Below are 17,205 nucleotides of genomic sequence, written 5' to 3'. Positions count from 1 at the left end.
GTTGTAATCAAGGGTAAGAGAGACAGGGGTGTGCCAATTCTCCTCACTCCTGAAGTTAGAGATGGCATGGAGTTACTGGTGAGCACACAGGAGCTCGTGGGAGTCGGTGATTCACCGTACGTTTTCGTCAATGCCGCGTCGCCGCGCCTCCATCCACTCAGAGGTAGTGACTGCCTTAGGAAGACGCAGAGAACAGCAGTGTGCAGAGGCCGGGCGCAATAACCTCCACAGTCCACAGCCCTGCGTCAGCATGTCGCCACGGTTTCGCAAGTCCTGAACCTAAAGGATCATTAGATGGACAGTCTGTCTTAAAAGTACCGCGCAAAGTAAGGGTGGATCCATCAACCCTGACCGAGGAAGGGCCTGCTGAATTTGAGTCACCGAAGCAATTCACATCCTCGTCCATTTCCCAGATCAATTGGTTCGGTGACTTTCAAATTATAGCAGGCCCTGCCTCGGTCAGGCTTGATGGATCCACCGTCAATTTGCGCGGTACTTTTAAGACAGACTGGACATGCTCGCCAACTTCATGGGGCACGACATCCGGATACACAGATACTTTTATCGGCTGCCAGACCCATGCACCCAGGTCGCAAAGATCAGTAAGCTGTTGAGGGCGACAGAGACAGGGTTGGTTAGGCCAAGATTACTTTGCTTATAAGGTTAGTTCACTAAAAGATTTTTGCAGCCCAGGTGACTTCACAAGACCTGGTAGCAATATGGCAGTAAGAAGATAACACATTTTTGACGCAGGTTACAAAACAATAACAGTCTTCACTTTTGCCATCGCCTAGCTGAAGTGAAAGTTTTCGTTTTGTAATATTGTTGTGGATTTATTTCGAGATCACCTTCAATAGGCATTGTAGGCTGTACGATTTATTTTATACTTTCCGGAGCATAGTATGCACAGGTGATGCCATACTGTGCGGTCCAGGGTGTTTAAATGGGTCGGGGAGGTGGTGTGGAGCGGCCCACCAGGGGTGAAGTGGTTTCGGTTCCCGATTCCCGAAGGACCAAGCCATGAGCAGATTGTGGTGGCAAAAAAAATCAAAAGGGATGCACAAATGGATGATGTGAAGGATCCACGTGTGTGTTCCGAATACTTCACAGATGAGGACTATGAAAGGGGCCTCAAGTTCGAACTGATGTACCCAGGCTCATCCTTGCCTCTGTCCAGAGCCAAACTGTCTCCGACGGCTTGCCCATCCAAAAAGATACCATCCAGTGATCCTTCAATGTAGGTATTATTGTGTAATGCCAATCCAACTTTATTTTGTGTTTTGATGCTCATTCTGCCTGATTCTGTTGTAATCAAAGGTAAGAGAGGCAGGGGTGTGCCAATTCTCCTCACTCCTGAAGTTAGAGATGGCATGGAGTTACTGGTGAGCACACGGGAGCTCGTGGGAGTCGGTGATTCACCGTACGTTTTCGTCAATGCCGCGTCGCCGCGCCTCCACACTGAAAACAAGTCGACTCGCCGTTGGTGGGTGAATCCGTGCCATAGGAGTGGTGCCACACGTGTTCACTCTTTGTAACCGGGTTGATACTTGCGGGTTGGGAAAGTATCAGGTAAAACACTCGACTATTATTCATACTACCCGCTTTTTGCAATGAAAGACCCTTCGAATGCGTTGTTGTAATCAGCGACAAGCGGGTTAAGAAATGACTCGCGATCGGAGAGTGAACAGTACACGCATTGGGCGTCACCATTACCCGCCGACACGGGATACACTCACATATTTGCAGGAAGTATCCGCCTGGCCCGTTATCTGTACCCGCCGCCGAACATCCGCGGGACTAAAAGTCCCGGATGTTCCCGGATGTTAGGGTACTCTTGGATGCCGGGTACAGTACCCTGACGTGGAAGATTTGCGGCCGAGTAACGCCAACGGTCGGGCACAACGGTCGCCATATTACCGCGCGCGGTGCCTTGGGAGTGTTGGGTCCGCTGCGTCTGCTGACGCTACAGTGCTCGGCTTTTATCTGAAGACGGTGAGTAATCATGCATTGTGATGGGACCAATATGATTATGATGAAATATTTATTTGTGTGGGTGGGATGCATTTTATCAGCTATCTAATACTGAGCTTATGTTAGTTACTTGCAGTTACTTGCACATGTTTGGTAGGTACGTACCTACCTACATTTTATGCTTGTGCTACTTGCTGGCAACCATTCATTTTTTGTGCAAGGTATTTCAGTGTTACCACAACTTGTCACCCATTTAAGATATTTTGCACCTGGTTGAGGGGGACATGGAAGTGCAAGTGATACATGCTATTCAAATCCAAAGTCTTCAGTGTTGGAATTTGACCATTTTCTGCTGAATAATTTTGCTCTCCAACCAAATATTCGCCTTTCAATAAATTATTCACAATGAATGATTAAGTTTTTTTTTGTGATTTACCTTCTCCTTGATTTCAATGTAAGTTTTTGTACACAATCTTAGCATAAAGAAATCACAGTTAATATTTTTCCTAGATGGATAAGGCCATTTTTGAAAAGCATGCTCTGCACGTCTTTTATCAACAATTTGAAAAATAAAGAAGCAGAGGCGTAGGAACATCACAAAAGTTGGGGGGGGGGGGGCGAACAGTTTCAGCGAAACTTTGGGTCTTATTTTAAGGTGAACCCAAGTTCAACCCACCCACCCAACACGCACACCAACTTTCTCTGCATTTTTGGACTCATCTCAACCTGAGGAATCAATCACTGCATTTGGTTTTGAAGAAATGTAAATTTTAGGAAATTTTTGGGCTAAATGTTAGGGGCCATTGCTGCTCTGCCCTCCCTGTTCCTATGCCTATGTAAGGGACTGGGAGTAATGATTTGTGTTCACGAAAGTAGCCCAATGGTCTTGGCCGGTGGCCCTGTTCAGTAAGATGCATAATAATAGCGGCTAAGTGAATATCAAGTAAAACTGAAATAGCATAATGTTTCAAACGGGTATGCTTGGGGCAACATATATAGTGATATTCAACGAACCCCGACTGGACTGGGCTCAGTTTATAGACTCGACTCGACTGGGCTGGGCTGTGAGTTGGCGGACAGTGACAAACGCTTCTCACTGTCTCAGTGTACACTACCTCGGATAAAAAGATCAATTTTTTTTAGTAGTCAACGCCAAAGCTAGCAGATGACTGTCCACTAGGTAGCTATTCGTGAAGTTCCCATCTTCTTCTTTGTGGGTTAAGGCGCATAGCCATCAGGCGTGAAGTTCCCAGAGTATATAGAGCTCCAACGTTCCTACGCCTTTGCATTAATTTGCAATAAACATTCGTCTGTCTTTGAACCTGGCATGAAAGTTCAAATATTCACTCAAAGACACAGTAGTCTTTGAACCCGGCATGGAAGTTGAAAGATTCACTCACAGACACAGTAGGAACTTATAACTCACGCACCTAAAATTGAAATGAATGCAACTGAAATAAGCAGATTTTCTGTGAAAATGTTTGTTACTCACAACCAGACCAGGCGAATTTACAATTGGCTCAGAATGTTTTTGCACTTATTGGTTTCAGATGAATGTGAAGCTATCATGTTCTTTGTGTCACCACACTGACACAGACTTGAGAGAGTTTTGCCTGCATTTGCGACGACATGGATCAGACCCTTATTTTCACGTGGATTGCCCGATGTGTCGCAAGAAGTTCACCACTGTTCGGTATTGGAAAGATCATGTTTTGTCTAGAAAGTGTTCTCCGGTTGAAGCTGCTGGTTGTGCTTCAAATGCTCCAGAGACATCTTCGTCTCAAAATCAACAAGAAACTGGTGTCGAGATTGATTCTGACTCTGGTGACAAGGTTGAAGACGACCCTGGTGCTCACGATGTGAGAAAACAACTGTTAGGACTCATAATCAAACTCCGCGCCCAAAATGTGACCGAAAATAGCTGCCATGCTGTGCTGGAGTTCATTGAGGACTTTTCGAAAGAAGTCATCCAAGAGTGTCTGAGCTTATGTGGGGAGGCACCATGCTGCCATCTTGAAGAATATTATCATAAACTCAAGACTCTGAATGAGCTGAGCAAGTTACAGGGTAGCGACCACCTAGAACGCACAGCTGTCAAGGAGTTTGAAACGGTTGATCCTGTATCTGTGACATTGGGCACAGACGAACATGGGAAAGATGAAACGCTCCAATACTTGCCAGTTACACCTCAGCTTAAACAACTCTGCGAGCAAGTGAATGCTTGCGAAGATGCAACTGCATCACCAGATGGGATACTTGGTGGCCTTCAGGATGGATACGTCCATAACAATAATAACAGCGAAGGTCGTTTGCTTCTTTCAGTCTACTATGACAGTTTTCAAGTAGGCAACCCCTTGGGCAGCAGAGCAAAGAACCAGAAAGTGGGCGTTGTTTATTTTTCAGTGAACAGTCTTAAGAACAGCGCACTTCGCAACAAAATCATCCTTTCGGTAGTCTTTCGAGAGGCACTGCTGGCAACACATTCATGGGCAACACTGCTCGACCCACTCATCACCGAACTTAAAGAGCTTGAATCAAGCGGTTTTGTGGCAAACATTCGTGGTGGCTCGCATTTTACTGCACACGTTGCAGTGTTGATCGGTGACAATCTGGGCGTACACAGTGTGGCGGGCTTTTCACAGTGCTTCAGTGGGGGTGCAATGATTTGCCGACACTGTCATGGAACGGCAGATGAGATACGAACAAAGACGAAGCTGGAAGAGTTTGACCTCCGTTCCAAAGAAGATTATGACTCCAAAGTGAAGCTTTTGCTTGAAGAAGGTTTCGGTGAATCACTCTCGAAAGCGTACGGCATCCGAAGCACGTGTCCGTTCAGCTCATTGACGGGCTTTCACCCGATGACGTCGATACCCCCTGATGTGATGCATGATCTTCTAGAGGGCGTTGTGCCGTCCACCATTGCTCTGGTGTGCGGTGGTTTGAGCTCTCGCGGTGATTTGTCTCTGAACGATGTGAACAGAGCTATCAGGTCATTCCCATACAGTCAGGTGGACACAAATCATCCCGCCCCGTTACGCCGTGATGGAAAGGGTATAACTGTGAAGCAGCAGGCGAGTGAGGCTTGGTGTCTTCTGAGGCTTTTGCCATTGATTCTCCTGAGTGCAGGTGTTCTCTCATCGGCTGTGTCTGGGAGCAAGATGTACTCCCTGCTCGTGCAGTTAATCAAAATCATGCTCCTACTCACTGTCTTCACGGTGTCACTGCAAGACTTGGATATCCTGCAAGGGATGGTGGAAAAGTTTTTGACAGACCTTCTCGCATGCTTTCCGGAGTTCAAACTGACGCCGAAGCATCATTTCCTCTTACACTATGCCGATCAAACGAGGAGACATGGCCCATTGAGGTATCTATGGAGCATGAGATACGAAGCCAAACATCAAACCTTGAAGCGGTCTGTGGCAAACTCGCGCAATCGTAAAAATATATGCAAGAGCATCGCAACTCGTTATCAGCTGAAGAGTGTCGCAGATGCAATGGAACTACGCGGTCGTATGAGCGGCGGGCAAGCTTTCAGGGGAGAGGTTCCGGAAGCGGCTGCTGCATTGACGAGAGGGGCACAGCTTTTCAAAAAGGCGCTAATAAACGGCGAGAAGTACTGCGCGGGTGAAGCTCTGCTGCTGCACACTGGTGTCGCTGTGATTATCTGCATTTGCAAACATCCAAGCAGCGTTGAGTCGGACAAACAATTCCTGGTGCAGCACCAGGTGGCCATTTATGACACATCCTTGGGAGCTTTTATCATTTCTGGAACAGATCAATATGATGTATTCGACTGTGCGAGTCTCGTTGATCCCCAGCCCCTCGGCACGTACTGGATCAATGACCACCACTATGCCGTTCCTCGGAGGCTGATACCCGGCTACGGGATGCTGTAGAACGATAGGTAAGTGTGATGAACATTTATATCTTTACATTGGGAGCATCCACTTTCAGTGATTATGCTTGCATTTTGCAACGTGCACTTGCGCGGGATACGACCGCAAAATGCGGTAAATCAGGGATGCAAAGTCAAAGTCGTAGCTCAAATCCGCTGTTTTTGCCAAAATATGAGTTAGAGAACGAGCGTGTTGTAAACGATATTAGACCAACTCTGATGCCATTATGTATTGGTAACCCTGTCGTCAGGGATAAGACGACTTTACGGGCGACTCATTTTTTAAATATTATATTTACTCCAAATTATGACCAGTGGTTGATAACTGCGCTTACTGCATGATGCCGTATGAAAATGTACTTTACCTATATATGGACACGTGGAATTTGAAAATATCCGTTTGCCTTTCCATTACAGGTTGATTTATCATTGTCAGTGCTTGTCAAAGCAGATATCTCTGTCTTTGCGTGTCGCATGCGTTTAGGCAAAGATCAAGGATGAATTGTGCCAACGAAATTGGTATAGACCGAAACAAATATTATCTATTTTTGTACCATTCATTCATTCAAATTCAAATGGAGCTTCAATCAACCTCCAAATTGAAATATTTATGGTTCTGCAAGTCTACTTGTGCAGGGTAAGGATATGTTTCCCGGATGTAAGGATATGTTTACCTATTGACCTCGCTCCTTCGTCGCTCGGTCTTACAGTCACATGCCGGGAAAAGATATCCTTATCGCGCACTTGGACCTATGTAGGTACTGCCGCAGTGTGCCGCGACCAGGATTAGGTTGGAAGCCGGTTTCGGGTTCGGGTTTCGGAAGCCGGGTTGTTCGTGAAAAAGGTGGCTGGCAGACCGGCTTCAGCTTCCTAGCATTCAAAAGCTACTGGCTTCGGCCTTGACTTCGGCCTCGAGTTCCGTGTCTGGCCTCCGCGAATATGCAGAAGCCAGACACGGAAACCTAATTTAGTCCGCTTTTTGATAAAACGCGTGCGCAAAGTTCGTTGTGATTTTAACTCTTTTCGGTTATTTCACTTTTCACTCAGACTTTGTCTTTCCAAGTCATGCGTCGTGGATGCAGTTAGTTTTATCCCGGCTCCGTGTTTGGCTCCTTGCCGCAGTGTGCTAGAAGTGTGCTCCTTCTGTGCCGAAGCTAGACGGCTTCGAAGTCTAGCCTGTGGTTTCGGCTTCCCACGTTTCAGGTCTGAATGTCACTGGCCTCGGTTTTTGCTTCCAAATTATAATTTTGGAAGCCATTGGTTTCGGCTTCGGTTTTGGCTTCCTATTACCGTCCTGGCTTCGGCACGGCTTCCAGCCCAACCCTGGCCGCGACAGACTTTGTGGCTAAATGTGTAATTCGAATATTTACAGGACCACGATCGCCATGCTGACCTACGTGGTGCAGCAACACGACATCAACCGACTTGTGACTGTGAAGAATAAGGGTGATGTTTTGGCGGCCGCAAAAGAGGCGTTTTCTCTGTCTGGCAGTTATTGCTTAGAGCTTTACCACAAGGAGTCCGAATTGTATGTTCGCATCGATAACCCAGTAGACGACCTACCATGTGGCGGACGGATTCGCCTTGTCCCCGTCCAAGTCTCCAGCCCACCAGTGTCATTCATCCAAAGATGTCTCAGCACGGCCGACACCATCCCCGTCCTGACGATGACAGCTTCTCCTGGCGCCTTGGGAACTCCCTCCTGTTCCAAGGATTCAGCAGTGATCGAGTAAGTCCTTTGTACGACCCTACTAACATATTCATTTTCCTTTTTGATTTACCTTTGTCTTTCATTACCATCCGGAAATGTTAATTATCACTAGAGTTGCAAAGTTGAAGCCCGCAGGCCTGGCGCGGGGCATGGACTTAGGCCCGGCGGGGCAGAGTGGGTCTCGCATGAAGTGTTTGCCGGGCTGTGTCGGGCTCCCTGCCCATGTGGTCACACTGTTAGACGCCGGGTGGCAGGGCCTTGGTGGTGCACAGGCCTGACTGTCACCGTTACGGGTCGTGGTCGGGTCACACCAAGGTCTGAGCGGGGGCGGAGCCGGTGCGGGGCTTTGGTATGGGGACTTTGTGTATCTCTAATTATCACACACATTTTGGCGACAGGCTGAAATTCTCTTCTGAGAGTTTTTTCGTTGTCTGTTATATTGTTTAATTAATGACTATATTATTTAATTAATGGTATCATTACATTACAAACACCATACCGTCCCCGGTGTGCCACTGCTACAAAGTCGGTATACTTCCATAGCCATGAATTGAAGATTCAACATTGCTATTCGTTTCTTTCAGTGACCTTTTGGTGCCATGCTCTTCCTCTGTGAGTTCTGCCGTCGGCGAAACGGCACAGGACCCGCTTGCTCTCACCGACGGCGGGACCAGTGACAACGAGTCCAGCAAGGACGCCGGGACCAGTGCGAGGTATATATGTGCTAATCATCTGGTATGTGCTGTAACATGGAAACAACAATTGGGAAGCCGACTTCTTTCAATATTGTTCATACTCATGCTCTAAGAGACTAAGAGTACAATTTGAAAACAAGAAGACAGGTGCATTACTCTTTTGATTTGTATCGTTTGTAATGCAATATTAATTCGTGTTCTTGGGTTGCAACACTATAAATATCCAATCCAATAAACATGGTGACAGATTTCCTGTATAAAGTGATACCCCCCCCCCCCTATTCACCCGCCAGCCTTCACCCACCATTTGCTGTGGCTTGCCATTGGTATATGACGTAATTGTTTCTTAGCCGGCAGGTGTTCGTCCTGGACACGAAAGCGCTTCCACCATCCGTCCGCGAGACTATGGAAAACGGCGGTGACCACAGCAAAGGAGAGCGAAGAGACATAATGGCTGCTGTGTATGAACAGTACACGAAGACGTGTCGCAGCAGGTATGAAAACGATAATCTGTGAAGCCCAACATAGTTTTTAACAGTAAACTCGTACCTCAGTCATTGGATGGACTGCCGGAATGGGGCAACCGTCCCGCTGCTTCCCAACAAACAAACAAAAGAGCAACGAAGCATCCTGGCAGCTAGTCTCCTTGGCATTTCATGAACCTGCTATTGTATTGGAAAAGCCTAGAAAAGTTATTTACGAAAGTTGTACGTGGGGCTACAAGCAGTGATATACCCATCGTAAATGCCTTTTTACTTAATATCCCAGGGATGTTGCATGTTTTCTGCGACCCCTAAATGTATTTCAATGAGCCTAAAAATGTGCATGCACATTGCACATTATGCTACCATGTGGAAATCGTGCATCCCTTATGAGCTAGACATTTCAATTTGGGGGGAACATAGGACCACTAATGGTGAGCCATTGTAGAAGGTTAAGGGGATGTGCCTAATTGTTTCGATGCAGAAGAGTGTGAAAGAGGCACGAAGTCTGATACATTTGCTTCATCGCAAGCGACTTTCATGAAGTTGTTTACTTGCTTAGACCAGCTTGAGCCCAACACTTTCCGCGGCCAGACATCGCTTCAGGCACGCCGTGCCGGAAATTTTTCACAACGCGGTGCCTGTACTTACTCTCATTTTGCATCTCTATTCTAAACTGTACGTTTTATGAGACATGACGCTGAATTCACTGTGCCATTCATTGTGTCGGAATGCATTCGCTGATATGATTTTCTGTAACAGGTACCTGAACAACGTAGACGCTATCGCAGCTGACGTCGCAGAACAATTCCCTGGGTTCGGGAAAGGACTGCGGCTGTCGGACCGGCTGGTGAGTTCTGGAAATCATGTGATAAAATGTCTTTCTCTCATCGTCAACTCAGTGTTATCACTGTTCACCATAGTCAACGTCCCCACCAATCTCCAATGTTACACGCTCCTGTCGCCGATTCCATTGTCCAGTGCGCGAACTGAGCAAATATATTAGCCACCGACATGTAATGATCTACTGATTCTTTTATTTCCGTTGTTTGTTCTGTTCATTTGCTTGCTGTATAATGAACGAGTACAAGCCGAAGTCAATTGACAAAAGATGTTGAGATCCCCTTAAAATATCAAGCCAGGCCTGCCCCCTCCCCCCACCACTATCAACCCAGTAGATCTGTAAGCCCAGCAATAAACTCAAATATCATCTATGGAATATGACACCAAGTCTGGCTTGGTGCCGGGCCAAGCATGTAGGTACTGAGTAAGCTCGCTTTCAGACCTGTCATAACACATACAGCAGCTGTCATACCGTGACTGACACTGGCAGACCCTGGCCACTGCAGTCGAATTTCGCATATGTGCTTTGAACTCGAGAAACGTATTTGAATATTCTTTTCAGTATTTGAATTCCCGATAGGTCATTTCTGTAGCTGATATTGATAGTGATACATATATGTACATAATTGTAGTCACGGCTTTGTGCCTGCGTTTTTTTTTTTTGTCTGTGATTGATCGTCGCAACAGCGTTAATGGCTGGCAACTTTTTGTAGGTATATTTACTAACAAAATATTGGTATGGTGTGCATGTTACAGAAACTTGTGAAGGAGTCACTGATCAATAAGTTCAAGAATAAGAGGAAAGCATGCGACGACCTCGAGGTTCAGCAGCGCAAGAAGACACCGAAGAAGCTTCCCAACTTCCTCCCAGACATCTCCCGTGTGGACGGGATGAAGGTGCACGAGTGCGTACTCGACATGAAGAAGGGCACTCTCAACGAAAGCCAGGTACGTGTAAAGCCTTAACCCCATTTCCTGGCATACAGCCAACAAGGAATTGCTTTGTAATTGCTTTGTTGTTTGGTCCCTGATTATTCATCATTGGTCATCCTGTGATCGGCGCCACCTTCGGAATATCGGGGATGCCCCCCCCCCCCCACCAGGTCATTCGACTCCTATACATCGTTTATTAGAAGCGGAAAAAGTCTTGGAAGCGTCGTCAACAATCATTTCGCAAATATTTCTGTCATTTTTGGTGCTCAGACCTGAGTTAATTTCTGTAGTGGTGACGACCGAATCTTCCATCAGCGTTTTGCAGCATATCCAAATGTTTGATGTTTGATGTAAATAGCAAAACGAAATTAACTCAAATATGTATAGTTTCCGAGGAGACTGTCATTATCATATTTATGCTACTTTTAATTTACATTATGCTCCTCGCTGCCGCTCTAAACAACCTACAAATACCTACAAATTGGAACTCGATAGATTCAACCGTTTCTGCATTACGGGGTAAGAATCCTGAAATTTACAGATGGGCCATGCATATTGCACGTGATGTCTAGCCACACATCAAAATTGAGCACAAACGGCCAAGCCATTTTGGAGATATAACACAAAACATGTTCATAACATCCTTCATTCTGCACGTGCCACGTGCTACATTCATCACGCATACTCGTATATGGTCCGGGGTTAGTCTCATTCAAGGCAGAAGGGATGAAGCTACCCACCAAGGAAGACCGCGCGTGAATCGGGCCTGCGGCTGCAGAGATATAAGTTCGTCAAAAGCGTAATGGGGCCGTGCCGTGTCGGGCCGCTCATACTCAGATTTTTCCAGTATTCCTCGAAGAACTCGCTCGCGCTTCGCGCTCGCTCGTAATGAGGTCGTCGAGAGGTTATACGCTAGTTATAAAAGCGTTGCACAAACGCCATTTAAGTGTTCACTCGACGTAAATACGATGTTGTCGAAACGTTGCGACGGCATTCAATTGCATACTCGGCTTACGTTCAAATGACGTTTTCTGGCGTCTGCATTTTTACGTTGTGACAACGTAAAATTGGCACGTTGTGACAACCCTTTTTCAACCCTCTTAGTACCTTGTAACAACGTAAAATTGTTACCTGGGCTGTTCACTGTGCATAATTATGTATAAAGTACGAATAGCAGACCCTGGCCACTGCACTCGAATTTCATATATGTGCTTTGGACTCGTGAAACGTATTTGAATCTTCTTTTCAGTATTTAAATGCTCGATAGGTCATTTCTGTAGCTGATATTGATACATATACATAATTGTGGTCACGTCTTTGTGCCTGCGTTTTTGTCTGTGATTGATCGTCGCAACAACGATAATGGCTGGCAACTGTTTGTGTGTCCATGTCAAGTGCCTTGTCTTGCGGCCTCCAATAATGTAAAATATCTATGCAATATATGGATGAAAGTAAAATAGCGCTAAGTACTGCTTTTTAAAACGCTCAAGAGAATAAAAAGCGGTGTTTCCTTGTTCAAGTGAAATTAAAATGTATTCAGTAGTAAGGCAAGTTATCGACAAGGCGTGATTCTCCGCAGGTGCAGGAAGCGATGAAGATAACTCTCCCAGACCGGCGTCGGATGCTGGCCGGTGTCAAACGCGCAAGAAAAAGCATCGCAGGAGTGAAAGCCAAGTATCCACTGCTTTTTAACGAAAATGAGGTATGTGTAATTCGAATGGCTGACTGCCCACGCTCGGCTAGCGGGGGGGGGGGGGGTGAATCTGGCCCTTCAATCATCTCGATTGCTCATAAGCGGATATTGACATGTGACTTACAGAACCTCCTTCTGCACCAGTTCGACGTTACCCCTGAATGTTTGAATGAGATTGGCCCTGAAAATTTCTGAAAATGGCATTTTGATAACATCATCCTATCCAGCGGGGAGTTCAAAGTGTGAAAGACACTTTGAACATATTGTATCTTACCTAATAATTGCAAGACAATGCAGAGCATTGTGAATTTCTGTCGACGAAACCTCACGATTGAGCATAAATGGGCATAAGTCACGTTTTTGTTCGCACCTGCTTGCCCTTTTTAGCATGCCATTTTCTGCACAATCGTGCACATACACATTAACCCTATTACTGGGGGGGGGGGGGGATCGGCCCCCGCCGGTAGTTTTTCAAATCTGACAGAAAACGTCTGGAGCCAGCTTCCTGAAATTTGATGACTTTTTATTGAGCACCGTGTGCCAATTTTTTTGCCTTTCGTATAGCCCATTGTCGTCCCCAGGGCCAATTTCTCCTGGACACTTTTCGGCCGTCTTGACGATTTCGATATACTGGGACCGCTTCTGATTTTCGAATATTATAAAAACCGGAGTATATATCATAGCCCTATTCATCAAGTAGCTGCTCCTAAAACATTATCTTAATTGGATAAAAAACAACATCATAGAGTTTTTAGTGACAACGTGAAAATCGTGAAATATTAGGGGAGAAAGCCACTGTAAACCCAAATTTTTGACTTTTAAATTGTTTTATAGCACATCAAATAATTCACGATGAGGGCAATTGAATGGCGTTTGTCCCATCGAAATCGGCCGGTTAGTCAGAGACCTTAAGGGGGCCGAATCGCCCCCCCCCCCACACACACACACACCAGTAAACGAACTCCAGGTTCAGAAAGCCCACCAGTAATAGGGTTTAGTTGGCCTGGTGTTTAATTTCCAGTAATGTATTGGCTATGTCTGTGAAGCTTGTCCTAGTCATTGTTATATAGTTCCTCTCTGTTCGTCAGTCTCGTTCTGTCCTGTCCTGTTTTATATTCGTTATCCGTCCATTCTCAAATCGCGTGGAATGTTTTCGGTAGTTTTGTTTATGTAACCTTTCTGTCAGTGCTCCTCACCCCAATCAACATCATATTCTGTTAGTAATTAAAATAATTATCACCATTGTTCATCACTGTTCCGCAGATATGGGAAGAGTATGCGCGACTGAAGTCGGACGCTCGGGGCGGCAAGGCCGTCCAGGCTGATGCACTACGGGAGCTCAAAAAAGTTCTTCGCAACGTACCCGGTAAGGGACAGTAACAGTCGGGGAACAATTTGCCCGATAGATTTGTAATTTGCATGCATCTTTTTTCCTCGCCTCACGTCCAATTCGACAGGTCGCATTAATTCATAGCTTCCCCTTTCACAAAGGGTTAAAAGATGGAAATTAAGACACCAAGCTGCATCAAAGGAGTTGTTTTTAATCAAAAGTTAACTCTTTCAAGTATGACCTTTTTAACTCGTTAACGCTTTTTAACTTTTTTTCGTCTGATCTTGAGGAAAATTTCCTAAATAGATGTCATCGATTCGTCATCGAATTCTACAAAATTGTAGGATAGCATGTGACGCAGGCCTTTACACACTTAACATGACCCGTTTTGACCTGAGCTTGGCATTTGATTGTGCCTATCACACCTTTCCCTGTCATTTGTCAATGTATTATGCTAGTTTGGGTTACATTGGTGCTGCCGATAGACTGGTTTCTACGGCTAAGGAGACGCCAGTGTTCATCTCGCATCATGCTCTTTGACATGACCTAAGACCTTTCAAGAAAATTGTTATTGTGCTATAAACTCGTCTCGTTGATAGCTTTCCTTTGCCGCCTGCCTCCCCCCTTGCACCTATTGCTTCGGGAGTCTGTTATCGGCCGTGGGCGTTTAACGCCCCCTCCCGTCGCAACAACAACCCTAGTAACTGCCAGGTTAACCCGCGCCCCGTTGGGATCTGGCGACCCTCCCCCGTTGGGGGAGGGGGAGGGCATTTTGGCCCCCGAAGATATCTCGAGAACCACGCGACGTAGCGACAAGCGACAAACGGCGTTGGGTAGACCTGGTGGTGAACTCTCAAAAGCATATAAATTTTAAATCGAGGTCACGGGTCAGGTCAAACCGAGGTGAAACGTGAAATATCGCATTTTTGCTATGTTTTACTATGACGCCTGCTGAAATGAAGCTTTCCAGATGCTTCTTTTTATCAGGGAAGCCCTTAGACAGACACACGACCTCACTGAAGGGCCTAAGGGGTGGTGCACATCAAAGGTCAGGTCAAGGTCAGGTCACACAAGGTCAACTTTCAAACATGAAAAACATGGTCATGCGACACATGTTTTTAGGTCAACTTTCAGACAGGAATCCACCTGTAATGGTCTAGAAAGTGTATCTGAGACTTGGAAGCGAAAACTCAGTAGGAGAAGTCAAGGTCTAATGAGTTCAAGGTCACGCAAGGTCAAATGTGTAACATGACTACGCATAGTTGTGCGATACATGTTTTTAGGTTATTTTTCCAAGCGTAAGTCACTAAAACACTCTTTAACACTCTTATTTGTACCATGGATACTCTAAGAAGTCATTTAAATGCCAAATTTGAAGTTTGGATGGGTCTGCACTATTGATCAACCAGGCGGTCAACACCTAAGAGCTATAAGTTCGTAACCAAAAGTGATATCGGCCTGAAATTTTCAGTGTACATGCACTAGATAGGGTTCTAACACATATGTTCCGTTTTTTTTTGAAAATTTTGAAATATAAAAAATATTCATTATTTTAAAAAAACATCATTTTTTGAAATATTTTTTTTAGAAAACTAAAATTTTGAAAATCCGAGATGGCAGTTTTGTAGGCCCGTCTTTTCTTTACAAAATCATGCAAATAACTTAAAGATTGATTAATAACTCTGACTTTGGTGAGCGTGTAAAGATGACACTATTTTTGACATGACCTCAGTTTGACCTCAATAACTCTTGACCTAAGGTGATCTATGACCTGAAATTTTGATGAAGGTGTCAAATTGATGTCCGGAAAGGTACCCAAAATTTGGCGGAGCTTCGCGCTGCCGCTTTCTTGCTATTTGCGAAAAAACACCGGGGGGCAAAATGCCCCTCCCCCAACGGGACGCGGGTTAAATAATGAATTGCTTTCCATTTCCCTTCCCCCAATGACTTCAGTTTCCTCCAATCCAATCAGTTTTCACTGCGGTATCGAAACAAGTGCTGGGGCGAAAAATACCCTCTTCGTGAGACTCGGTACATTGAAATGACTCAGATTTTGCGGTTACTTCATGGTCAGGAAAGGAGACATCTATAGCGTTTGGTTGGTTCAGTGCAAAATCTAGTGAGTTATACTTAGTGCAAACAATACATGACAGCTGTTCCCGTGATTGAGTAGCGATGTAACATACGAGTAAGAGTTGATGCTGTGATCTGAGCCTAGGTGTTGGCATAGATGAGAATAACATTGCGCATTGTTCTGTTCTCTGCATAGGCCACGACGCCGAAGGTCTGGTGGCCTCCCTGAAGGAACTGGAAACAGTTTTTGTAGAAGAGGAAGGACATCATACATACCCCGTGATCGTGCGGCGGGGTGGTAGTGCTGCCCTCTTCGTGGAGGGGGTGCACTGCGCCGCCCTCAGTGGGAGCGAGGAGCTCCAGCTCCTCACGTGGGCGGTATCGTTTTCCGTGTTCTGCCAGCCGCTCTACTACCTTGGCATCAAGAACACGGCCACTTTCCTGGCGGTATACGTAGTACATTCCGACGTTAAGAAGGATGTTCCGACGGCGCTCCAGGCCGTGCTCACTAAACTTCTCCCAGCCGGCGAGCTGCAGCACTGAGCGAGAGAGAGAGAGGTCCTGGTTTCCGACTCATTCGCCGGTTTTTCATTGACTGCGGTCGAACTGGACGAGGGCGTGGTCCTGTCACGCCCCACTGCCACATCGCCTGCCCATTATTCGCCCTTCATGGGAGCCACGGACGTTGCTTTGATGGCGGTGTATATGTGACAGGGCCCACTGCCACATCGCCTGCCCCTTATTCGCCCTTCATGGGAGCCTAGACACGGACGTTGCTTTGATGGTGGTGTATATGTGACAGGGGACTTTGTTTAAGTGTTTAAGAGGGTTACGTTTTTGCAGCGCTAAAACTAGAAAAAAAACTGGATCCCTGAAGTAAGGGAACGAATGGTACGAGAAGGCGTCAATGATTGTGCACTGTGACTGTGCAGTGAATAGAAAAATAGAAAGCGCATGCTTCTGTTATGTGTTATATTTCGTGTTGTATTTCGGGGAAATATATCCGTACTGACCGGGTAAGAACCGCGTGTATACCGAGTAAAGACTGCGCACGGGGGTAAAGTATCCGACAAGAGGGGGTAAAAGTACCCTCGGCAGGGGTGGTTTAAATATATTGGCGAGTAAGGTTATTCGCCAGTAACGGGTTATACGCCGGCAACGGGTTGAAATTCTACCACCCAGGGAAGAGTAAACATTGGCTGCGTGGGTAACAGAGCGAAGAGTAATCACTTCTCTGCGGGTACACGTAAAGAGTTAACCCGACGGTGGGGGGTCAGCTTGCTGGGGTATATCCGTCAGAACAGGATAGGGTGATCCGCGAGGGAAGTGTAAAAATTACCCTCTGGTGCATAGTCAAATATGGTTGCGAGTAGGGGTACCCGTAATAAACGGGTTTTACCCGCCGACGGAGAGTAGAATTGTTTTGAGTGCATCCACTCAGAGGTAGTGACTGGCTTAGGAAGACGCAGAGAAAGCAGTATGCAGAGGCCGGGCGCAATAACCTCCACAGCCCTGCGTCAGCATGTCGCCACGGTTTCGCAAGTCCTGAACCTAAAGGATCATTAGATGGACAGTCTGT

The 17,205-nt window shown here is 46.1% G+C and overlaps 1 protein-coding gene across 7 annotated transcripts; it reads left to right on the top strand.

Moving 5' to 3' along the window:
- Positions 1–1,464: 1,464 nt before the first annotated feature.
- On the top strand, positions 1,465–16,646 carry LOC122383798. Of its 7 annotated transcripts, XM_043370553.1 has the most exons (9): positions 2,755–5,875; positions 7,239–7,595; positions 8,162–8,290; positions 8,623–8,766; positions 9,517–9,604; positions 10,354–10,545; positions 12,110–12,232; positions 13,487–13,589; positions 15,823–16,646. In XM_043370553.1, the coding sequence occupies exons 2-9, from the start codon at positions 7,252–7,254 to the stop codon at positions 16,167–16,169; spliced, it is 1,470 nt and encodes a 489-aa protein (XP_043226488.1). In that variant the 5' UTR covers positions 2,755–5,875; positions 7,239–7,251; the 3' UTR covers positions 16,170–16,646. The 7 variants fall into 7 exon arrangements, 6 of the variants coding, with proteins under 6 accessions (XP_043226491.1, XP_043226489.1, XP_043226486.1 ...); XM_043370556.1 differs by lacking the exons at positions 2,755–5,875; positions 7,239–7,595 and adding an exon at positions 1,465–1,483; XM_043370554.1 differs by lacking the exons at positions 2,755–5,875; positions 7,239–7,595 and adding an exon at positions 1,519–1,992.
- Positions 16,647–17,205: the final 559 nt, after the last annotated feature.

This window comes from Amphibalanus amphitrite, unplaced genomic scaffold (genome assembly GCF_019059575.1).
Source record: "Amphibalanus amphitrite isolate SeventyFive unplaced genomic scaffold, NRLGWU_Aamphi_draft 000174F_arrow, whole genome shotgun sequence".
NCBI lineage: Eukaryota > Metazoa > Arthropoda > Thecostraca > Balanomorpha > Balanidae > Amphibalanus > Amphibalanus amphitrite.
The sequence above is the reverse complement of the archived record's forward strand: the minus strand, read 5'-3'. Positions and strand labels throughout refer to the sequence as shown.